This window comes from Crotalus tigris, unplaced genomic scaffold, assembly GCF_016545835.1.
Source record: "Crotalus tigris isolate CLP2741 ecotype Arizona unplaced genomic scaffold, ASM1654583v1 scf7180000017701.1507938, whole genome shotgun sequence".
NCBI lineage: Eukaryota > Metazoa > Chordata > Lepidosauria > Squamata > Viperidae > Crotalus > Crotalus tigris.
The window spans coordinates 537671-563548 of NW_024096577.1; the positions used below are offsets into that span (position 1 = coordinate 537671).

The following is a 25878-nucleotide window of genomic DNA, read 5'->3' on the forward strand; positions in this document are numbered from 1 at the left end:
ATGACACTTAGATAATAGAATTACTTATAAAGTACATGATTCACTGGAATGGTACATTTCAAGGGTATTTTTAAATAATTGACATACAAGCAGCCAAAGAAAGATGCTCCGTGGCTTTCCGGTTTTAATTGCAGGAATGTTGGCCTGCAAAAATGTAGTAGATTTGTTTGTAATCTCCACTTTTTGAATTACTGTATAAGTTGCAAAAAAAAAAAAAAAATTAATGGCATCTTCTTTCCCAGAACTGGAAGACTGATTTCAGGACCACAAGATCCTTACAGAAAATAAATTATAGCAAATTCTTTTTAAAAAGTAATTAAGTGAAGGAGACATACTGTACAGTATCTGGGAGTAGCGTTTAACATTTTAGGCTATAATCCCATGCCAGCTTTTCTGAAAGTAAGTCCCATTGAAAACAGTAGGACTTATTTTTGAAAAAAATAAGCACAAGATTTTTTTTGCTTCCTTTTTTTGCAAAATAATTTACCCACTTCCCGCAATGCTCAGTTAGGCTTTTGTTGCAGAACTATACCCTTGACAATCATAATTATACAGTAAAGTCACACTTCTTTATGAAAATGACATTGCTAATATTTGATTGTCTGAATATTGCTACCTACTTCTAAATTTGTATTAAGGACATTAGAAGAAATGTAAAACTGACAAAATAGTACAAGTGGCTCTAAAAACATCTAAAACCCTAGTGCTTTACAATCAGGAAAATTCACATTTAAACCTAGATGATACATATTTCTATGGCTAAATGAAATGCTGATGATACATATTTCTATGGCTAAATGAAATGCTTAGTGTTTTGTAACTATGTGCTGTTGTTATTATGGTGATGGACTTGCAGTAAAAAGCAGAAGTATTCAGACAAAGGATGAATTGAGGTTATGAGCACAACAAATTGGGTATCTAGATATCTAATAAAAACAATAAAAATAATCATAATCATCATAATAATAATAAAGTTGAAAGGGACCTTGGAGGTCATCTAGTCCAATCCCCTGCTCAGGCAGGAAACCCTATACCATTTCAGACAAATGATTGTCCAATCTCTTCTTAAAAACTTCCAGTGTTGGAGCATTCACCGCTTCTGGAGGCAGGTTGTTCCACTGGTTAATTGTTCTAACTGTCAGGAAGTTTCCCCTCAGTTCTAGGTTGCTTCTCTCCTTGATTAGTTTCCATCCGTTGCTTCTTGTCCTGCCCTCAGGTGCTTTGGAAAAATAGCTTGACTCCCTCTTCTTTGTGGCAGCCCCTGAGATATTGGAACACTGCTATTATGTCCCCCCTCATCCTTCTCTTCATTAAACTAGACATACCCAATTCCAGCAACCATTCCTTATATGTTTTAGCCTCCAGACCTCTAATCATCTTTGTTGCTCTTCTCTGTACTCTTTCTAGTGTCTCAACATCTTTTTTACATTGTGGTGACCAAAACTGGATGCAGTATTGCAAGTGTGGCCTTACCAAGGCATTGTAAAGTGGTATTAACACTTCACATTGGCTGGATTATTCTGGGAGTTGAAGTCCATCGATCTTCAAGGGACCAAGGCTGAGAAACACTGCAATAAAGTATTCCACAAAACTGTGCTTCTATGTCCTTAGCAAATTCAATGATTTTTCCTTGATGAATCCAAACAGCTTTTCTCTACTAATGTTCAATTATATACTGTATACAGGTAGTCCTTGACTTACGATCACAATTGAGCCCAAAATTTCTGTTTTTAAGTGAGACACATGTTGTGTTTTGCCCCCTTTTATGACTTTTCTGGTCACAGTCGTTAAGTGAATCACTGCAGCTGATAAGTCTATAACCCGGTTGTTAAGTGAATCTGGCTTCCCTATTAACTTTGCTTGTCAGGTCGCAAAAGGTGATCACGTGACCTTGGGACACAGCAACAGTCATAAATATGAACCAGTTGCCGAGCAGCTGAATTTTGATCACATGATCATAACTGTGAAAAACAGTCATAAATCACATTTTTCAGTGTCATTGTAACTTTGAACAGTCACTAAAAGAATTGTTGTAAGTTGAGGACTATCTACACAAATAGCAGCCTACCTAGAATTGCTCCATGGGCATGAGCCACCATCTCTCCTTTGACTACTAGTTGGATCTGGACCGTTGTCTCCCTGACTGGATTAAAAATAGTCACACTAATAGATTCTCCCACACCTGATCGGAAAACAGAAGGCACTGCAATCAAGTAGCCCCTGGGAAAAGGAAAAAAAATAATAATCAAAAGTTATCACTATGAAAAGAGCATCATTTACAACGTGTATTTCATAAAACAGCTCCTCCCGGTCAGTAGAGACATGCAGAAGAAGAGAGGGATGAGGGGAAAAATAGGAGAGATTTCACAGCAAGGAAAAGTTGTGGTTATCTTGGAAGCTACTGTACAGTCTTCAGGATTATCCCATACCTGTAATCTGGAAAGAGAAAAATTGGCAAAAATGAAGCAGAGGTTGCAATAACCATCCATTTTCCCAAGGATTTATACAGTAACACAGATGGGAAGCAGTGTTAAAAAATTTTCATTTGCTACAGCGAGGAAAGGCAAGAAATGATTAAAAACTGATCAATGATCCCCAAAACAGACATGGCTGCTTTTCTTAATTTCTTTCCCTGCCTCTCTCTCAAACATACACATAAATACACACAGAGTCCAGGATGTACAAAAGATTTGTAAAAGAACCTTCTAAAGACCATTAGGTGATAGACAGGGACTCTGAAACATATTCCATGAAGGAGGCTGGAATTTGAGAAGAAGTACATGATTGCATTAAAGGGTGAAGGAAACCTGCATGGATGCTCAAGAAGTATTGCATCCCCCTTGATCTTATTTTTTTTTCCTCTGAGTAAAAAATAATTTTGTATTTATGGGAGAAATCTTAAAGGTCTCCTGTTGCTATTTAAATTGTCCTGTTGGATCTCCTGGGTATAGTCATACTTATCAAGCATTTGTCTATTGTTTCATTCTTCTGGCATAAGGCCAGAAGCAGTCTCTATCTTTTGTTACATGGCTAAGGCAATATGTATTAACTACTCATAGTGCTCTTTAGAGCTTCACAAAAGTCTGAACAATATTCTCAGGTTCTTGCAGAATTATTTATGCCCCCCCCCTCGTGACACCATGATATTCCTCAACTTCCCTCACCCACTTTACCGCATCCAGCTCTCCAAAGGCTCTTCGTGCAAGACAGCTCCTCATCACGTCACACGCTTTAAAACATATTTTAGCTCGTTGTTTCATTTTGGCCCAGCCCTTGGGTCTCTCTAACTGGAGATTAATAGGCACCCCAGGGGTTGAGGGTCATGCTATTTTATAGCTCCCAACCCTGTCTTTTTTCAAATTCCAAGTCTTGTGTTTCTTCCTCAGCAGGATGCATTGCCATGGAGATCCCATTACAACTCTGCAAAAGTTCAGATCTCCTGGGTGTGCATCATGCAGATTGTGTTGGGCATGCTAAGAACCAGGGAGGGTAGGATATAGCATGTTTTCCTCAAATTACCAGGCTAAAAATACATATATTTTATTTTATTTTCTAATTGTAAATCTTTGGCCCATGTTTTCTGTATCAGGAGGGGGTGGGATGGAGAGCAAAATAAAAAATACATCTGCTTCTATTAGGCAAACATCTGTGAATGGCCACATCCACTGTGGGTGATGATCCCATATGCAGAACACATGTAGTTTAAAATTCTTCTTCCAATATGCTGTCATTGTTTTGCAAATGCCATTGTTCTGCTCCTAAAAGTCACTGCACTTAAAAACTGTCATCACTGTTAATCTTTCCATAAGCCGAGCATTTCTGACATTTTTTGGTACGGCTTAGAAAGAGTCACATCAAGAATGCACATTGCACAGAAATGTAGTCACAAATGCTAGGACAGCATCTGACTTGCTATTTTGACAGTTCTTAAAAGGAAATGTATTGCCTTTGGAATCTGTACATGCTGAAGCATTTAGTCACTGAGAAGGAATTGCCAAGGTATCTTTTGAACCTAACTATACATCGTACCAGCTTGATGTGCCTTTACTACATCATAAAACAAAGCAAAGTTTATTAACCTAGCTTTGGAAACTGACTTGAGAATTAGGCAATATTCACCAGTGCCCCAGCTTGTGAAGAAAAGATCTGTTGCCAGGAACAAGAAAATGTACAAAGTATCAGAATCTAAACCTTACATACTCAGCTTAAAAGCAAGTTTGAAAATTGTCATGTGTTCTTCACAAAGGAAGTGTCAAAGGCTGGTTAATATTTAACCTGGAGGAGTTACAACCAGGTAGCCTGGTGTGACAAACTTGGTTATAGAAAAGTGGAGGGGGGGGGGGAATAGCATGCAATGACTTCTGTGTAATTTATCACAGGCAATGATTTTTGCATAACTTACCTCAGGAAAACAAAAGTACTTGCTAGCCACCAAAGAAATATTGCATTTCACAAGTTACACTTTCTGCATCTTCTCCCAGAAGTGTCTCTCCTTCTAGCTAGCCAATGAAAAGTTCATCTGAACTGACTCTCAGTTTAGCTATATATCCAGGCTTCTGTTAGCAAAGCAGCCAGACCGTTTTGAAACAAGGCAGCCTGGAGAATCCAACACAATTGGTGACAGGCTACAAGAAGCGCTTTCAAATTTTCTACAGTTCACTCCAGAAAGTGATGTGATGATAAACCCTCCCCTCTCCGGCTCCCCTTGCTTGCTTTTCGATGCTATCCATCAGAAGGCAAGGGCAGAATTAGGCCAGATTAACGTTTCTAAATCCAGTCACTGAATTAGACCCCCCCTCCCAATCGGATTGTTTGGTTCCAAACAGTAGGAGGAAGAAACATCAAACCCATCCCAATTCTAACCCTGGGAACATATTTTACATTTGTTAAACTGATAAACTGTATTGTTAAGGACAGGAAAAACACGGTTTTGAATAAAAGCAAACAGCATGAAACTTTCTATGGACCACAACTCATCTCGCATAAGACTGGGGGGGGGGGGAAGGCGGTTCAAATATTTGCGTAAAACCTGCTCGCTAAAAACGTGTGTGTGTGTGTGTGCGTGTGAACGCGCGCGCATTGCACAAATATAACCTTCCACTTGGGATGCCCAGTCCTTTGCAGCCTGGAGATTTCCAGAAAGGAAGGCGGCCAAGGAGCTCTCTGCGTATGCTCACGACCACCCCAGCAAGCAGAGTCCTACTCAGAAATACTCTTCCTCGCGCGGGAGGCTCGCGTTGCAAGGAAAGACATGCGGAGAAGGAAGCGAGTCGGAAGGCGCTGCCGAGCGGAGCGTTTGCTCGGTGCGCTTTGTTCAGGGAACGGCATCCCGAGGGCTGCGCGTAGCTACTCACTGCCTGGGCGGGTTCGGGGCGCCGATCTCGCCGAAGCTGCACAAGGGCAGGAGCAGAAGAATCCAGCAGACGCGGCCGCCGGGCATGGCGCGCTGGGTCCGGGCGCCCTTTGTTCCCTCGGGGCGGCCGGAGGAAGAGATGGAGCGGAAAGGGTGCCGAGCGCGGCAACCAATAGCCGCCCCGTTCGAGCAGCGCCGGGCTTCTTCCCCGCAGGAGCAGCAGAGAGCGCTCCCAGCGACTAACTCAGCCTCTCGCTCTGGCGGCTCGGCCCCTCAGCTCCGCCGGTGCCTTGCTTCTTCTGCAGCCCCGCCTCGATCCGGGGGCCCTGCCTAAGACCGCCGCCGGCCCGCCCCCGGCCCCTCCTCCGCCCGCCCACTCGACCCGCGCCCCTCGGCTTTCTTTGACTTGGGAGCGGAGCGGGCAGAGAGGAGGCGGGCGAGGATCGCCACTCCGGATCCTGGCCGAGGTTTGCTGGGAACTGCGAGGGTTGGCTGATGCTTAGAGGCAGGAATAACCGAATAACAGACTTGGAAGGGATCTTGGAGGTCTTCTAGCCAGACCTCCTGCTCAAGCAAGCCCTATACCAGTGATGGCGAACCTTTTAGAGACCAAGTGCCCAAACTACAACCCCAAACCCACTTATTTATTGCAAAATGCCAGGGCTGCATCAGCATTGTGGTGCCCTCAGGGGGTGGGGGGTGGCCTACTGAGTGGGCGTGGCTGCAGTGGTCACAGCAGACTGGGTGAGTATGGCAGGGGGATAGGGCAGCAGGGTCCAGTCCCTCGCCATCTCTGGTGCATGGGGGGGGGCAATGCTGCTTGCTCGCTCACTTCCTACCATGTTGGTTCAAACACCATGTGCTTGCTACTCTGGAAAACTCTGGTGGGGCAACTGCACACCTGCCCACAGAGAGGGCTCCGACTGCCACTCTGGCACGTGTGCCATAGGTTTGCCACCACTGTTTTATAGAGACAAATGGTTGTATAGGCAAGTCACCTCCAAAGAGGCAGGATCTTGCTAGACTGCTTAATGTGCAACCCCAATGAATCTGGTGGTCTCATCTCCATATGTTATGCCAATAAAATCCTGGTTTATGAAGAAATTTATTTTTGTGTGACTACAAGGTTTGCACAAATTCTTGGCAGCCAGGTCTTCCAGACCTCCAGTCATGGATCAGTTGATCCTGGGTTGTTTGTACAGTATGATAAAAAAAGTCAAGATGGTCACCATGTGAATGTGATTTTTTTTAAAAAATGGGGGAGCTTTTAAGGAAATGGTTATCTCCATCTGCTTTCTCTCTCAAGCTGGGGATCAGTTACCAGGAATGAGAGGATTGACAGTAAAATGGGAGGTCTCTAATCTGATGGAGCCTCCAGCTTCAACCATTCCTTCTAGTCTGGGGATTGCAAGATAGCCCCTCCAAAACCTATTCCATGGGAATTGTGGAATCTCCTTGGACAGTAAAGATGGCTAACAAGCAAATACTGGAGCACATAACATCAAACGTGTTCATTGGAAGGCAAAATCACAGAACTGCATCTCACTTTGGCCATGTCATGTGGAGGAATTCACTGGAGAAAGAAATTATGTTTGAAAGAGTTAATGGTAAAAGGAAACCAGGCTGTCAAAGGAAATGGTGGCTGGATACCATCAAAGCTGACACCAGCCAGATCATAGGAAAACCACAAAAAAGTAGTGCAAGATCAGAAGAAGTGCAGAGACTTGGCCCTGCCTAGCCACCTCTGACAAGACCCTCCTAAAGCCATATAGTAAAACCATTGAATTCTCCTTCCTCCCTCATGATCAGGTCACGTTGCCCAATCAAGTGGAAAAATATTGTTATGAGAAAGTATCTCTATGTTTGGCCAGACACCTGGTATAATGTCCTTGAGTCTCATGCTCTGGCTTCTTAATCTTTGAAGTCTGCATTCCAAACCTCTCTCCTCCCCCTCCCCCCAAGTTCATTGGCAAGCTGAAAAGCAATATTTGTCACACCAGCAAAAACGTGCTTCGAACTTGACACATGGTTTGGCGTGAGGGATGGGGTGCGCATGCACACAACTTTATGTGAGGGGCTGCATGTACATACGTGCTCACCCACCACTTGTGCAGCCTGGTTCCAAATAGGCTGTGGTCCAGCAGAGGGCCATGGCCTGAGGGTTGAGGACCCCGGTTTAGAGAGGGAGAAGTAAAGAGGTGTGGCAACATAGAGTTCTCCATGGGAGGAAACATAGACCATACTAGTGAAGCTTTATCAACTAGTTCCCAAGAGAATTCAGCCAGCCTGACAAGATTCTTGTAATAAAAGTGATCAGCACCTAATAGGAATATTCTTGCTGCGCAATATAGAATTCTAGGTGCCCCTGTTGGCTGGCTTGCTTAGAAATCCGACTGTGATGATCAAAAGGAGACACAGAAGAATGAGCAATTAGCTGCAGCAGGAATGCACAATCCATGGAGTGGAGTACACAGGAGGCGGTTGTAAGGGAGAAGAGTGAATGAGTAGCGTCACCTGATAGACTGCAAGTGCGTAGGCTTCGCTTTCTCTCCGTAGGGGTAGGGAAGTGGACAATACTTGCACATAATCCCTTCCTCTGTGGGAGGTTGTAATGTGATAGTTTGTTCTCCTTCACTGAGATTGTGCAAACCAGAAATGGGCACAACCTGAAAACCGTTCTGGAAATGGAGTGCCTGGCCCATGTTTGGAGAGGCTGCTACGGTTTCTGGGTATTAAATATTGGCAGCTAACCATTCTTCCCTATCTTGCAGTCTTGGGATAATATCTGAACCTGGGTCATTTGCATTATTGTGTGCATGACTGTATGTAAAAACAAAAAATAAAATAAATTTTTAACAGCGATGTTGAACTGATTTATCACTATCTTTTTCTAAGTCTGCTTTTTATTTGTTTTGCCAACTACTTACTTGGCCTCCAGTCCTGGGATTACCTGATGGTGTCCCCTCCAATTATTAACTGAATTTTTGAAGTCAACTGAGGTTGGCTAGGTACTACTAAGATGTGTGGAACCCCAGTGTTTGGCTAAGTTGAGAAGCTGACTCTTGATTATTGATGTATAGAGACCTACTTTGATCCAGAAAATACTGGTATTCATGTGCTAGAAGTGAAATTTCTTGTGGATGAGAACATCTCAAGAAGACCTGTTGAGAACCCACCTCTATGTAAAGAGAGCCGTACCTGGCCAGGATGATAGGCCTCTGTGATAGCTCCCACATTTTGCAACTCCTTAAAGTTCCCTCCCTCATGATTTTTCAAAGATTTTTAAAGACAGTTTCACCAGACTTTCAACTCTAGCTAAGTTTTATTGACTACCAAGGATTTACCTTTGCACTTATTTTTAAAACTTTCATTTCTTTTATTGTCACATTTTTAATTTTAATTTGTAACCTGCTCAGAATCATTTGACTTGGCTGGGGGATGTAAACTGCAATATAAATCAATAAACATTGAGGTATCAGTAATTTGTAAACTTTTTTTAAAGAACAAACCTGAAAATTAAAGACAACCTTGAAAGGGGCAAATCTGAAAAAGATTCATAAGAATAAAAAAAATGTTTATAACTTTGCTTTAGAAAGGAAAGTCAGAGCAAAACCAAGAAGATAAACAACTAAAATAAATGTAGAGGGCAGCTTTCTGTAATAAAGGATAAATGGTCCCTATACAGGTAGTCCTCGACTTACAGCTATTCATTTTGTGACCGTTTGAAGTTAAACAGCACTGAAAAAAGTGGCATGACCATTTTTCACATCATGATTGCAGCCTCCCCATGGTCATGTGATCAAAATTTAAACGCTTGGCAACTGGCTTGTATTTGTGGCAGTTGCAGTGTCCCAGGGTCCCCTTTTGAATCCTCTGATGAGCAAAGTCAATGGGGAAGCCAGATTCACTCAACAATTGTGTTAATAAGCTAATAACTGCAATGATTCATTTAACAACTATGGTAAGAAAAGTCACAAAATGGGGCAAAATTCACAAGTGTCTTACAACAGTGGACATTTTGGGCTCAACTGTGGTTGTAAGTCAGGAACCACTTGTACACGAAATGTACCAAAGGCCATTTTCCATCCTTCTGAGGCCTTTTTACAAACATTGGTGACAGGCTAAAGGACAATTGTTTCACTCCGTGGCAGTGTAGTGGTTAGAATGCAGCATTGCAGGTAAACTCTGCCCATATCCAGGGGTTCGATCCTGACCAGCTCAAGGTTGACTCAGCCTTCCATCCTTTTGAGGTCAGTAAAATGAGACTGTTGAGGGGGGGCAATATGCTGACTTTGTAAACCGCTTACAGAGGGCTGTAAAGTGCTGGGAAGTGGTATATAAGTCTTATTGCTATTGCTATCTTGCACAGATAGATCCAGTTTGGTTTAGTGGTTAAGGCACCAGGCTACAAAATGGGAGACCGTGAGTTCTAGTCCTACTTAGACATGAAAGCCAGCTGGGTGACTTTGGGCCAGTCACCTTCTTTTAGCCAGACCCTCCTCACAGGGTTGTTGTTGTTGTGGGGAAAATAGGAGAAAGAGGATGTGCTGAATAAGTTTACCGCCTTGAGTTCTATGTAAAAATAATACAAGTGGAATACAAATAAATAAATAAAATAAATAAATATCTAACTTAAGTCAGAGTCAGACAACATTTTAGATCTTGTAGGCACTTCTAGAACTCTTGGAACAAGTTGTGGGCACTTGCACAAAATGGCTTCTCTGTTCACAAACTGGCTATGATGTATGTTACGGACATTCTCAAAAAAAAAAACATTTCCCAGAGGTTTCCCCTACCCCACTCAACAGTCACCTTGCACAACATTTTCTCAATCAGCCTTATTTTTTTCTTCTGGACATATAGCCTTTCCCCCAAAATTACCAAAAGACTGCAGCATTTCCCTCCCCACCCAACCCTTTCATTTTCTAAGGATTTTTAGAGAATATCAGAGATATTCTTATAAATACTTTTTTATAAGAAAAATGCTAGAACTGAGAAGTTTTGTTCTGCATCATGTCAGGCTTCTATTTAACTTCTTTTATTAAAAGAGCCTAAAAGAAAAGATGAGGCAGAATGTCAGGGGATGATGGGCATCATGCTGTATAACTCTCTAATCACAAAAAAATAGCCAAAAAAGAAAGAAATTTAGCAAAAGCTTTCATGGGCAACAAAAATCTTCCCATAGAAAACAGAGTTGGACGATCTACGGTTGAGTAAAAGGGAGCATAACATTCGAGTGAATCTTGTTTCCGCTGCACAATTTGGAAGTTTTGATGGCTTTGCCCTCTAGGGTTAATCAAGTGCATTTCATCCAAATCATGAAAGAAACTGGTTCACATGTAAGCTAGAGGAAATTCCTGCTGTTTTTCCCCTTGTTTTATCTTTTTTTTTCAGGGCTTAATTAAAAGAGAGGGCACTATCATTCTCTAGAGCTATATTTCAACACCTTCAATGATTGTCAAGTTTTTGGCAGCCCCTCGCTCTCTTAGCCAAAGTTTTTTTTTCTGCTCTAAACAGTACACTCCTTTGCTACTCTTAACTTGACTTAGGTAAGGAAAAAACAAATAAAAATCTGCACTGAACAACTACTGATGGTGATAAGTAGCACTTAGGCAACCGCAAGAAAGATACCGTTTCCTTCCTTAGCATTTTTCCTCAGTCTGGCTGAGAAAATTATCTGGGAGATCACAGAATCATAAACTATAGAAGGTTAATTTAATCCAATATTTTTCAAACCAAACATGCTGGCTGGGAAGGTCGGAGAGTTGAAGTCCACACATCTTAAAGCTGCCAAGTTTGAAAAAGCATTGATCTAATCTAGCCCTCTGGCACATGCAAGAAAATCACGGAAACCATCCAACACAAAAGACTATCCATTTCCTCAGATATCTTCCGAAATGAAGAACCCACAACCTCCGTTGGTAAATAGCTCCATTGTTGACTTGATCTTGGATGAGAGGATAGATGGGGAACTCATCAAATTTGCAGACGAAACCAAGCTGGCAGGAATAGCCAACACTCCAGAAGACAGGCTTAGGATACAGGAGGATCTGGACAGACTTGAACACTGGGCGCTATCTAACAAAATGAAATTCAGTGGTGAAAAAAGCAAGGTTCTACATTTAGGCAAGAAAAACCAATGCACAGATATAGTATAGTATAGTACTGCTCAACAGTAGTAACTATGAGAGGGATCAGATGATGATGATGATGATGATGATGATTATGTATTTTTCTAGTTTTTCCCTTAGAGCCACACATTGCCAGCAAATCAAAGAACTGAGAATGCACCATCATCCAACTTCACTTCATGTATTGGTTAAAAATATGAAATTATATAGGTTTCAGGGGCATTCACCAGAGGAAGAATGCAAAAGGCTACCATCATTTTTGCATGATTAAAAACGGGCAGCACCTTGACTTGATGTTTTTAACTTCTGGTCTTTATGACATCCCCTTGCATGACATCCTGATAAGTTTGCATATAAAAGCAATTTAAACCATTTATATTCCCATCTGATCCAGCTTATACTGATTACAGGCTTGCCCCATAAGAATGGAAGGAGGAGAAATAATTTTTTATACTGCTCACTGAGGAAAGTAGCAAACAAGATATTCACCCTTCTCCCAAATGGCAATAGGCCAAATTCAGAAAGATTCTCAGAATCTCTATCTCCCCCCCCCCTCAAATGCAAAGGCCTGGATTCAATTTGCACACTTTGTGGGCTAATAGCTGAACCTTGTATGGGGTAGAAATAGATGCAAGCCGCAGGGCTCATTTGCACTCTGTTTTAGTGAGGCAATCGCTCAAGATCAGCCTTCACGGACCTTGCCATTCTAAAGAGCTATGACGCAAACGGGGTTGCCTCTTTCAGGGTTGAGTTCATATTTTCACAGATTCTACAAAATAAACTTTGAAAGGAAAAGGGAAAAACAAACGGATGGGTCTGTAGGGACTCCCACCCCTTTCTGAGAGAAAATTAGTTCTTTCTGGACTTGTATATATTTAAAACGCATTACTATATCCCTAACAGCTCTGGGTCTTGGTCTTATGGGGGTGACCTCACAGGCATGACCTGATGTTTGGTGTGTAACTTTACCCACCCAGCAATAAAGAAGAAAGAGAAGCATATGGCTCTCATATAGAATCACAAACTACACCCCAGTAAATTAAAACACCCAGCGAGAACCTGAAATATAAACGGAAATGGCTTTCTGTTCCACCCATAGTCCTTGGAGGTTTATAGTGAGCACCCCACCCTTTGCTCAAGTTAAAGATTTGCTGTGGAGATCCTTCCCAGAATGCAACAGGTTTCTTGAACATTGCATTCCTTGGCGGCCTTAATCTTGGCCCAGGATCTTCCATGAAGGTCCATCAAGAAGGAAGCTAACCACTTTCTTTTTTTGATACAAATACAAGGACCAAAATTCAGCTGCCAGACCCAACATTTTCTATGTGTATCTATTTAATTAGCTACCCTAGCTAGAATATCTTTACAGTATCTTTAGCGGATTTGTGGATTGTTACTAAGACAAGTCCAGATGAAGGGCAGTTGTCCATGTCACTAGGATTCAAGCCCAACTTGATGGTTGAAGAGCAACACAGATGATTAGGACTGGAGGCTAGAACATATGAAGAACGGTTGCAGGAATTGGGTATGTCTAGTTTAATGAAGAGAAGGATGAGGGGTGACATGATAGCAGGCTTCCAATATTTGAGGGGCTGCCACAAAGGCAGGACAAGAAGTAATGGATGGAAACTTATCAAGGAGAGATCCAACCTAGAACTAAGGAGAAATTTTCTGACAATGAGAACAATTACAGTGAAACGGCTTGCCTTCGGAAGTTGTGGAGGCTTTTAAGAAGAGACTGGACAGCCACTTGTCTGAAATTGTATAGGATCTCCTGCTTGAGCAGGGGGTTGGACTAGAAGACCTCCAAAGTCCCTTCACTCTGTTATTCTGTTTACACATGTACACACACACCTCTCTCTGGAATTTAAGATATAATGTCTAAAGTAAGACCATCTCTTACCTGATTAGTAAGCCAGCAAGGTTCTAACTCCTGCTTCCAGATAATCTTCTTCTCTTCCTTGTTAGCAGAAAATCAAAGGTGGCTTTTGGTTAATTCTTGCTGATAGGTCCTCAACTTACAACTGTTTGTTTAGGAACTGTTCAAAGTTACAAAGCACTGAAAAAAGTGACTTACCACCAATCCTCACACTTATGACCATTGCAGCATCCCTATTATCACATTAATAGAATTCAGGTTCTTAGCAACCAGCATGAATTTAGGAAGGTTGCAGCATCCCCAGATAATGTGGTTGCCATGTGTGACCTTCCCAGACAGCATCCAACAAGCAAACTCAATGGGGGAAGCCACATTTGCTTATAGACCATGTGATACCCTTAACTGCAGTGATACTCTTAACCGTCAGGACAATAAAGATCTTATAAATGGGCAGAACTCACTTAATAACCACCTTGCTTAGCAACAGAAATTCTGGTTCCAATTGTGTTCATAATTCAAGGACTACCTGTATTCTAGTGGGCAGATCCATACTTCCACTTTGATCAGAAGAGTACGAGATCTTCCTGAATGCAGGAATAGACCATCCTCTTCCCACTCCAAGTCCATTGCAAATTCACCCTGCCTCCATATTTGCCATCTTGAGTTCAAAACTGTTGTTTCCAGCCTAATGCATCTTAGAGGGGATAGTAGGTGTTGCATTCATACCTGGCGTGACCTCTCTCTTCAGCATGTGTGGGGCAACTTTCTTCCTTGCTCCTTGGCAGCTGCTAGTTTATAAATTATCTTCTTGCAAAGATGGCCAATTAAGTCAAAGAACTTTCCTCTGTTCAACCTTTACATCTCCCAGGAGGCACCTTTTCAATTTCTGCCCAGGCTGGGTAAAACCTGGTATTCTTCCCCACCATCCACAATACTACAACCTATGTTCTTTTCTTTTCTTTTCTTTTTTAGCACAGGGGTGTCCAACCCTGGCAACTTTAAGACTTGTGAACTTCAACTCCCAGAATTCCCATGGCTGGCTGAGGAATTCTGGGAGTTGAAGTCCATAGGCCTTAAAGTTGCCAAGGTTAGAACAACCCTCTTTAAATTCCAGCTGAGAATGTTGCTATTTTGTTTGTAGGAAGCTGAATTACCAGTTCTTCCTTGCCACAAAGTCTCCCTACAGGGGACCTACAATAGGAGCAAAAGCATCACCTGTGTGAAAAAAGGGTACATTCCAGTACTGGACACTGTCTTAATTTTTCACACTGCCTCCCCCCATCCTTGGAATCTGCTTGTAGACCTTCTGGGCTCCCAATTTTTCCCCCCATTTCCTATGAATTGTTCTTGACTTAAAACCAGCTACTTAGTCAAAGTTACAACAGGCCTCCCCAGGGCAACTTACAACCTGTTTTCAAAATTCCAACGGCCACATGTCCCTAGGGTCATGTGAACATATCTTGGAGCCTTTGGCAAGTGTTCTGCATTTACAGCCATTTGCAGCGTCCTGGAAACTCACATTTATTTCTAGTTTCCAGCAAAAAAAAAAAAAAATCCACCCATTGCTTAAATAGGATTCATTTAACCACCACGAGGTTTGCTTAATGACCACTGCAAGAAAGCTTGTAAAATTGGGCATGCTCACATGGTAACCCACTGAATGACCATCATGATTTTCAATTGTAATTGAATTCCAATCTTAATTCCAGTCTTAAGTCGAGGACTACCTGTGTTTTAATAGTAACCATATCGATGGTTTCAAATCTGGCTTCCAAAGACTTTGTTGCCTCCAGATTTTGTTTTTCTGTTATTTGTACTCTTTAAAATTCATTAAAAGTACTTTGATGTTCTTATATAAACATGTATGGGTTCACCTCTCCCTGATCCGGGAACAGAATAAGCATAATAAGATTCACATAAAGATAATAAAGTCATCTTTGTCCTTGAAGCAAAATGCTTTTTTAAAAAAACTTGTCCTTGCTAAATGAAATAAATAAAATTAATAAAATAAATAAAAATAAAATAAATAAAATTCAGCTCTGCAACACCATCAGCTTAAAAGTTTCCAAAAGGGTAGGCTTATTAAACTAGTTTTTGCAAAAACAACACAGAATTTATGGCACCTTAACAATGAATATACTGTATTTCTTATTGCTATAATACATTGCAAGTCTCTTAAGGCATCACAACGATCTATTTCATACTTTGGAGCTGAGCGCTCAACCCTAAAGCTCATCCTAGTTACATCTGAATCAACTGTGCTTGGGGTAGCTACCTGGAATACCCCCTTCCCATCTGGATGTTTGTGCTTTGAACACCTCCCTGCTTCTTCTGCAATAAATCAGGGTTTTCAATCTCTCCCCCCCACCATGAGACTTCAATCCAGAAAAGCTGTCTGTTGCTCCTGGACCCCGAGAATTGAGCAAAAGGTTGTCCAATCTCTTCTTTAAAACATTGGAGGTTTTAATGAAGAGATTGGGTAACAAGTTGTCTGAAATGACATAGGGTTTCCTGCTGAGCATGAGGTTGGACTAGAAGACCTCAAATGTGCCTTCCAACTCTGTTATCCTGTTAATCCAAAACCACAACAGAATCGCAAAAGAAGGAAGGAAAACCCTGCTGTTGGAGACAGACTACAGAATCAACTTTTCCATGGCCCTTCACAGAGGATATTTGTCCCCTATGGAAATTGCAACTAGAAAAATTATGCAGATTCTCCTCAATTTATGACCACCATCGCAAGCAGAATTTCCATTGCTAAGTAAGAGGGTTGTTAAATGAGTTGTGCCTGATTGCATGACCCTTTTTTTGCCATGGCTATTAAGTGAATCATGTTGTTGTTAAGTGAATCATGAAGTTGCTAAGTGAATCCAAGTGACTCTGTTTGTTGCAAGCCAGCTAGGAAGGTCACAAGTGGAGATCGCATGACCCCAGATGTTGCAACCATCGTAAGGACATGCTGGTTCCCAAGTGTCCAAATGATTTGATCGCATGACCATGGAGACGTTGTGCGGGTTGCAAGTGCAACAACCAGTTATAAGTTTCTTTTTTTCATTGCCTTTGTAACTTGAAGGGCCACTAAACAAATGATTGTAAGTCGAGGACTACCTATCAGTTAAAGAGGTAAACATGATACTTTCAAGATTAAAGCATTTTACCGAGTCCATCCTTCTTGTATATACAATTGCAATCACTCCTTCATAAGAATGCAAACTCTCCTTTATGGAAAAAAAATGTTAAATCAGGCAGTGGAGAACAATATCTGGGAATTCAACTCTATTTATGGAAAAAGAACAAACATAAAAAAAAATGGAAGAGTAAGTAATATAAAAACCTGTTAAATAATAAAATGTGTGTTTGTGTGCCTGTTTTAATATCCATCCTATCTATTGTATCTATTTAACCACATGACCTGAATCTAATCATTTACAGGCCTCCTACTTTTCAGTGCTAAACAACCAGGGTAGTATGCAACATAAAATAACTGTACATGCAGTAAAATGCCACCTCCAAAACAGAAAAGACAGGAACAGATGAATTCTGTGAATCTACTATGGTGTGTAGCATTCCTGAAAATGCTGCCTTGAAAGTACACTCTGTCTGCTAATTTGTTTCCAAGAAAAATGCTTTTGCCCTTAAAACCATTTGCTGCTCGGGTCCAAGTTATTTGAGAGAACAGCTCCTTCACGGATACCTCCGCTCTCCCACATCTAACTGAAATAATTTGAAGATGTTAATTTCCTGTTCATTACCATCAATTTGCTGAGCTCTCCTCTGTCAATTTCCTGAAATGTCCCCATGGAAGAGATGGATCTGTTTCTCAACAGCTTTAAAGGACTGAAAGCACTCCTTTAAACTGTTGATGATTCGTTATAGCGCCTTTGGTTTTAACTTTGGTTTTACATTTTTATTGTAAACCACCAAAGGGCTTCAGTATTCCATGCCACAAGACATTTTAAATTTGCTTGAAGTTCCACACAAATAAGTGGCCTTTTAATTGGGGGCCATAAAACCATTCAAGTGGCCACCATCAGAGATTTTTCAAGAAAAGTTTTCCATATATGAGATGGTTCCAGTGAAAAAGCTTGTCCCTGGGGAATGCAGAATCCTGAAAAGGGTCCAACAATGAATAAAATGTTATCTTGTTTTGGTAAATTCCATAACTTTCTTATGCATGGCATGAAATATGCCTTTGTGCCTAGCTTTGCTGACAACAGACATCAGATTCCCTGCTCAGACAAAACCACAATTCTTCTGCTTAATGAAATAGAAATAATTTCTTTGAAAGGGTGGGAGAGGACAGAACTTGTTGTCTTTCCTTTGTCTCCCCCCAAATTCTGACTATACTCTTAAAATCTTTTCCCTTTCTTTCCTCTACATGTTGCACTGATATGGCTAGAGGTTTTATTTTTTAAGTACAATTAATTTCTAATTCTGTAAGCTGGTTATTCAGGAGAACTTTTCTGATGGAGCTCCATGATGATGCCTGACCAATTTATCCCAATCAGAACAGCAATTAAATACATACGTGAATCTTTTAAAATTAAAAATAACTTTTTTTTTTTTTTGCTTTCTAGTGAAAATTACCTTGTAGGGTGGTAAATGATCCACCTTTCCACTAGAAGGTGTGAATTTAATCCAGGGCATGGGAATTTGTGGTTTTCACTCTAATTTCCAAAGTCCTCTACAATTATGTAGTTATACAGTAGTCTACTCAGCTGCCAGACAAACATGCCCTGTGCATGAGAAACGAGGCAAAGAGTTACTTCCTAAGGAACAGTTAGATAAGAGAGGGCAGAGTCCACAGCTGCATAATGGACAGAGGAAAAAGCTCAGAAGGGACTCTCTAACATCTCAGGCTGTAAAGGAGACAGTGGGAGTTTTGTACTTCTAAAGTTGCAAGATTCTGCTACTGTAATCTTACAATAAAGTAGAATTAGCTCATCTAGTTGTGTTTTCTATCTGTTCTAACAGATAGAGGGCTGACACCCTGATCTGATACTAATAGAAGAGAATATTTGTATTCAGGGTTGAACTGGGGGGGGAGGTTCTCAGTGCTCTCCAAGGTTAGTTGTTTCTTTCAAAATGTTTCATTACCCAACTAGCACTGATGATGTTACCTAATTGGGTAATGAAATGTCTGCAAGAAAACAACCAAGCTCAGAGAGTGCCAAGGACTCCACACTCTGATGTGATTGATTTTTTTATGTGCCATCAAGTTGTCAACTCTTACCAACCACATACAAGTAAATAGTCTCCATGACAATCTGTCTCTAACCTCGTGTTTCATGTCTTTCAGTAATAACATGTCCTAATAGGCTTTTTTGGGGGGGGGGTGAGGGAGGAATAGGAAGATGTTCTCATGAATTTGCCTTCATCTCAGCCCCAGCTAATGAGTAACACATATTTAAGCCATCCTTAACTGTATTGATATTAGAGGAGTCTTTATTTAGTCTTTTGTTTTTTGATGTCATCCAAGGGCATGCTTCTCACGTTTAGCCTGGTCACTCTTTCCCTTCAAGCTAGGTGGGCACAATGACCTGAAAACAAGGCAGGAGATAGTTCAGTTATAGCATAGCGAAAATAATAACAGAATAACAGAGTTGGAAGGGACCTTGGAGGTCTTCTAGTCCAACCCCCTGCACAAGCAGGAGATTCTATACCATTTTGGACAAATGGCTGTCCAGTCTCTTCTTAAAAACCTCCAGTGACGGACAACTCACAACTTCTGAAGGCAACTGATTCCACTGGTTAATTGTTCTAAATGTCAGGAAATTTCTCCTTAGTTCTAGGCTGCTTCTCTCCTTGATTAGTTTCCATCCATTGCTTCTTGTCCTGCCTTCAGTGCTTTGGAGAATAGCTTGACCCCCTCTTTGGAAGACTGCTATCATGTCACCCCTAGTTCTTCTTTTCATTACACTAGACATGTCCAATTCCTGTAACTGTATCACACCACTGTAATGTTCTGTGAGGTCAGCAATAGGGCGGGAACTTCAAGTTTGAAGTGGGTAAAGACAGAGGGACAGGCAGGCAGAAATGAAAGATATCAGAAAGTCCGAGGAAAAAGTATAACAGCTAATCCTCCACTTACAATCATTCCTTTAGTGACTGAAGTTGCAACAGCTGAAAAAATTGATTTGCATCCAGTCCTTGCATTTACAACCATCACAGCTTCCCCACAGTCACGTGATCAATATTTTGGCATTTGGCAATTGGCATACATTTATGACCTTTTAAATTTTTAATTAACTTTTCATCTTTTATTTTATTTTTATGCAGATGTTAACTATCTTTGCCTCTGTTCTTTCTATAGATAGTTTTTACGTTTTTAATATTTTATTTGTTAAAAATAGAGTACCTCTGTGATGGAGATGAGCAATTTCTAAATTTGATAAATAAATACAAATAAATAAAACATATTTACGACTGTCCTGGGGTCATGTGATCATCATTTGCGGCATTTCCACACGGTTTCAGACAAACAAAATCAATGGGGTAACTGGATTCACTTATTTACTTAACAACTGGAGTGATTTGCTTAACACACAGTGAACAAGTTTTTAAAATGGTGTGTCTCACTTAATAACTGCCTTGATTAGCAACAGAAATTCTGGTCCCTACTGTGGTCATAAATTGAGGACTCTCTGTAGAATGAATTTTTACTTTAAAAAAAAAATTGCTTCGGACCACAAAACTTTGCTAGTGTCTTCTCCATAGCCACCTTACTCTGTAATTATTATAGCCCTATTTGTTTTGCTTGGTAAAAGAAATAACTATTTATCCACTCAATTTAGCTGTAGGAATATATAGAGAAATAGTAATCTTTCTCTAAATATGATATTAAGGGACTCCTTTTTATAGTCATCCCTGCCCCACAAGCATTTTAAGAATACTTTTCATTCCTTTAGAACTTTTTTTTTTTTAATGTTGCTTGTGGGGGTTTTATGCTATTCTGTTGACATTCTTTTTTATTGTTTTATTATTTCTAATTTTAAAGACATGTAAAATTTTGTAAAATATTCTACATACTTTAAATATTTTAATTTAGTTGTACAATGCTCAGTTACTGTTATGTTTCTGTATTTTATAAGCTATTTATAAAAAAAATAAACCAAACGTGGGAGCTTGTAAATTATCCTACTTAACTCTCAGGTTCCTGCTCTTTTTTCCCTCCTTCCTTCCTTCCTTCCTTCCTTCCTTCCTTCCTTCCTTCCTTCCTTCCTTCCTTCCTTCCTTCCTTCCTTCCTTCTTTTGTTCCTTTTTCTTTTTTAATCTACTTTTTTAATAATAATAATAATAATAACAACAAAGTTGAAAGGGACCTTGGAGGTCATCTAGTCCAACCCCCTGCTCAGGCAGGAAATCCTATATCATTTCGGACAAATGGCTATCCAGTCTCTTCTTAAAAACCTCCGGTGTTGGAGCATTCACCGCTTCTGGAGGTAGGGTTTTCCACTGATTAATTGTTCTAACTGTCAGGAAGTTTCTTCTTAGTTTTAGGTTGCTTCTCTCCTTGATTAGTTTCCATCCGTTGCTTCTTGTCCTGCCTTCAGGCGCTCTGGAGAATAGCTCTTCTTTGGGACAACCCCTGAGATATTGGAACACTGCTATCATGTCCCCCCTCGTCCTTATCTTCATTAAACTAGACATACCCAATTGCAACAGCCATTCCTTATATGCTTTAGCCTTATATGCTTTACTTTTATTTTAATATCTAACTTCAAAGTTTTTTTTCATGCACAAATAGGATTCAGTACCCTCCTGGTCTCCCCACTGTTCCCTTTTTTAGCTTTCTTTTTTATTTTTCAATTTTCTTTGCTTTCATAATCTTTATATGATGGGGCTGAATTGGCCTTTTTCTATTCAGTGGTTTCTTGATGACACAGGAAAAAAAGTGGTCTCCAAAGAACATTTTATTGTGTCAGTGAGTGGGTTTCTCTGTTCTGATCCTGAAATTATTTTCTTGGTTATCCCTTTTCTGAAAATTGGCTGGTAGTTCAGCTGAAAAACATGAATTTTCAGAGAGATGCCTTAGGTTAGACTACTGGTTTTGAAGTGATCAGGTCTTATTCCGTGATTAGATGGTTCTCCACTGCTTTTCATAGACTAGATCTTAAGATCCTAGATCCTAAGAGCAGTTGGCACTGTTGAAATGAAACAAGGACCTTGAATCCACAGTAATTTCTGCCACATTAAATGTGTGCTTGGTTTTTACAGCAGTATGAAATGTTTTGTGTTTGCAGATCAAGAGTTTACTTGCAAAGCTTGTAAAAAAGATGGAGAATTTCAAATGAATGATGGAGGCCACTATCCTAAATTTTACCACTCCTGCCCCATGGATGTCTCTGGGGCTGGCCCTTGTAGGTGACCGATAATTTATTTTCTCCACCAGAGCTAGATTTTGGTGTCTTCAAATCAGTGTTGATTCCTGGCAATTGCTTGGATTGGTATCTACAGTTTTGTAGAAGGTTTTTTTGGAAGTCTTTTGCCATTTTCTCCTTCCTGGAGCTGAGGGAGAGTGACTGGACCAAGGTTACCCAGCTGGCTTTCGGCCTAAAGTGGACTAGAACTCATCATCTTCCAGTTCCTACTCCAGTGCCTTAACCATTACACGTAAACAGGCTGTAGATGAGAGGTGTCCGACCTTGGTGATTTTGAGGCTTGACTGGTTGGGGAAATCTGGATGTTGAAGTCCAGAAGTTTTAAAGTTGTCAAGGTGGGACACCCCTGCTTTAGATACACCAAACAGGAACTAGATACAAATTTCAGAAATATATGGAGACTCTTTCATAAGATCTCACAAGCAGAGGAGAAAATGCACCCTTCATAAAATGATATTGCTTTAAAATCAAGAGCGGCAACGCAGTGGAATAGTTATTCTAGTCAGGAAGTTGGCTTTGAGCAGGCAAAGCTGATTAATTCAGCTAGTTGGGCTACAAAGGAATGGAAACGCTTAATTAGTCGCTAGTAAATGCAGCTGTGGAAGGTGGAGCTGGGGGTTGGAAGGCTGACCTGAGACCTTGAAGGAAATTGGGTAGAATGCGCCTCATCACACCAGATTTGTACAGTTTGTAGACTTCACAGACATGACAGTTGCCAAATTCCCCCGAGCTTGGGGGTCAGCTGAATCTTACAGATATCCTAATGAGACAAGGCTGCCTATAGAACTGTGCAACTTGCTTCCATTTTGACCAGAGCTGTGCTATGTTATCCAGTTTAACACAGTTTTTTTTTTGCTGAAGATGAATAACTGTCACATGCACAAAACATCTCTGCCATTTTGCAAGTGATTAAAAAAAAAACAAATACACATAGCCTCAATTTACAACCATTTGTTCAGTGACTGAAGTTAGCATAGTAATATTTATATTGTGGTCACCATAGTTTATGATGGTGCAGTGGTTAGAATGCAGTATTGCAGGCTAATTCTGGTGACTGCTGGCTGCCAGCAGTTTGGCAGTTCAAGTCTCACCAGCTCAAGGTTGACTCAGGTTTCCATCCTTCTGAGGTTGGTAAAATGAGGACCCAGATTGTTGGGGGAGGGGCAATATGTTGACTCTGTAAACTGCTTAGAGAAGGCTGTGAAGCACTGTGAAGCGGTATATAAGTCTAAGCGCTATTTCTGTTATTGTTATCCATAATGCACATGTTTTAATCAAAAGAAAATAAAAAGGAAATACTAAAAGCAGTCACTAAAAACAATATTAAGTTCTTTTTACTTCTTTTGCTTTTTTAACTTTTCTCATCACCATCTTCTGGAACAGTGTTTTTCAACCTTGGCAACTTGAAAATGTGTGAACTTCAAATGCCTAGCTAGGGAACTGCAAATTCTCCAGTTAGTATGGTAGGCGGTTGAAGTTGATAAAGTTGAGAAACATTGTTCTAGAAGGAATCGATCAATCATGATCAAGAATTGTTCAATGTACATCCTGCTCAAAAAGATTCTCAGATGAGATTTATGGCTAATGGTATTTAAAGCCATTGAGAGGACCAGAATGGAAGACTGAATCCCTATTTTCTTGATCTTTCAGCTGTCCAAAATTTTTATGTTTTATCTGGATTTATTTTCACTTTGCTAAGTTAGTATTGGTAGAAATGTTGCCTCATCTGGGGAAAGATTTATTCATTTCATGGCAATGGATTATACATTTCTTAATCCCTCCCTGCTTGACATGACCTCAGTGAATATCTTGTTTCCTTTAATTAAATTTCTTTTGTTGTTGTTCCCATTGATTCCAATGGGAATTCAAACACATATTTGTAAGTGAAGTGAATGGGAAGTAGTAGGATTGACTTGGGAAACCGAAGTCCTTAATCACAGACTTTGTAGGTGACCTTTCCCTAGTCACAGAACAATTTGAAAAGTAACCCAAATTTATTTTAGGTCTCCTCAATGCTTTGGAAGAGCTAAACTTCAGTTGAGAAAGAAACAATATTAGGAAGTGACTTTGAGGAAAACAAAACCAGACAGGAAAATAAATGCAACATGTTCACATGTTTAAGCCAGAGTATTGTTTGTTTCTAGCATAGTGTCAGATCCAAGTCTACCCTAAGGAACTAACCATACTTCACAAACCAGAATGATTTGCACATTGTAGTATTCATTGGTATTGTGCTAGCCTATTACTTTAAAAATTGCATTTTTTGGATCATTTGCTTTTAAAGGTTTGTTACCTAAAATGTACAAACCTTTCTCAGATGAGGCAATGTTTCTACCAGTATTGTTTGTCTTTAATTAAATATTTTGCTCCCTTTGGCAAAAGAATGTTAATTAATAAAGCTAATTAGATAACAGTCTGACCTTTCCAAATAACTTTTTAAGGGGATAAACTTAATCTATAAATTTTTATATTGAGGTTAATTAGCAGTGATCCGGTAAAATCAAGGAACTTCTACTTTTGTTGCTCCCTAAGAATTCAAGCACTGCAAAAGCAGGAATTTGTTAAGTAAGATGCCCTGAGCACTGATTTTGAAGAGGAAATGCTGAAACAATAAACCAAGCATATTTCTGGAACAGTTTTACAACTCACCATTCTGCATTTTAAGTATACGATTAAAAAGAAGAGGTGGGTGGTAAGAGGGAGAATATATTTACATGTGGCAGAATAAACAACCTGAAAATTATTTATGTGAATGGAGCAGAAATGTTCACATAATGACTCGAAATGCCTTTAATTGGTTCATTGCACTAACGCTCACCAGGGCTGTTCGATCTTTTGCCGCTGAGCTGGCTCATTAATGGGCTGGCGCTTGCGACTCAGCCGGAGGTATGTTTACCATTTTTAGAGTAAGTTTCCAGATCTCTAAAAAAAAAGTGGCATTTACTCTTAGGAAGGAAGGAGGCTGAGGTAATCCAATAAGCTCCCATTAGCTTAAAAATGCAGAATTGGGGGGTTAGTGTGATGGGTAAGTTTTGCAGAGGCTTTAGCTGAGAAAAAGTCCTCAGGCATGCAATAAGGAGAGATTTGTAGCAGAGAGAAGCAAAGCAGCAACCAGAACTGAGTTGCATGAAGTTAGGGGATGCTGCATAGTCCCATCTGTTCCAGCTAAGGTAGACAATAACTCTTTATGTGAACGTGGCCCTGAATTTGTTTTTGACTTCTAGTAATTGCCTGGGCTACTCCCTGTCATTTTCTTGACAAGATTTTAGAAGTGATTTGCCATTGCCTCTTTCCTACGGCTCAGAGAGAGTGACTGGCTCAAGGTCATCCAGCTGGTTTTCTGCCCAAGGGACGATGACTCACCATCTCTCAGTATCTAACCTGAGGGATTAACCACTACATCAAACTGGCTCATGTTAACTCTAAGACCATGGGACATAAACAAATGAACATACTGACCAGATGTCCCATTCTAATAGAGTCTAGTTATGCTAAGAATGTTTGGTGTAATGTTAAGGCATTAGTTCAAAACCTGAAGGATCTATCTTAGGTCAGATACTCTTCAACATCTTCATACATGTTTTAGATGAAGGGGAACTCATCAAATTTGCAGATGACAAGATAGGTTCAATATCCAGATAGACTTAAACACTGGGCCCTATCCAATAAAACAGGGGTCCCCAACCCCCAGTCCGTGGTCCAATACTGGGCTGCAGCATGCCAACAACCGGGCCGCACAAACAAGCAAAGCCCCATACACTGGATGCAGGCAACACACAAAACTATGCACCCTCTGGTCTGCGGAAAAACCTCTCTCCACGGAGCTGGACCCTGGTGCCCAAAAGATTGGGACCTCTACAATAAAATGCAATTCAGTGGTGAGAAAAGTAAGGTTCTACATTTAGGCAAGAAAAACCAAATGTACAGGTATAGTATAGGGGGTACCTTGCTCAATAGTAGTAACTGTGAGAGGGAGCTCGGAGTCCTAGTGGACAATCATTTAAATATGAGCCAGCAGTGTGCTGCAGCTGCCAAAAAAGCCAATACAGTGCTAGGCTGCATTAACAGAGGGATAGAATCAAGATCACGTGAAATATTAATACCACTTTACAATGCCTTGGTAAGGCCACACTT

At 40.5% G+C, this 25878-nt stretch overlaps 1 protein-coding gene across 4 annotated transcripts in view; it reads right to left on the bottom strand.

Annotated features, from left to right (window-relative positions):
• Positions 1 to 5639, bottom strand: part of CPAMD8 (C3 and PZP like alpha-2-macroglobulin domain containing 8) — a 64867-nt gene extending 59228 nt beyond the window's left edge. For 3 of the 4 annotated variants that reach the window (XM_039338486.1, XM_039338485.1, XM_039338484.1), the window contains exons 1-2: positions 5355 to 5639; positions 2069 to 2220 (exon numbers count right to left, since the gene is read on the bottom strand). In XM_039338486.1, coding sequence (XP_039194420.1) covers positions 2069 to 2220; positions 5355 to 5440 — 238 coding nt within the window. In that variant the 5' untranslated portion in view covers positions 5441 to 5639. The remainder of the gene's footprint in view (positions 1 to 2068; positions 2221 to 5354) is intronic. The other variant, XM_039338483.1, reaches the window with a different exon arrangement.
• Between the last annotated feature and the right edge of the window lie 20239 nt (positions 5640 to 25878).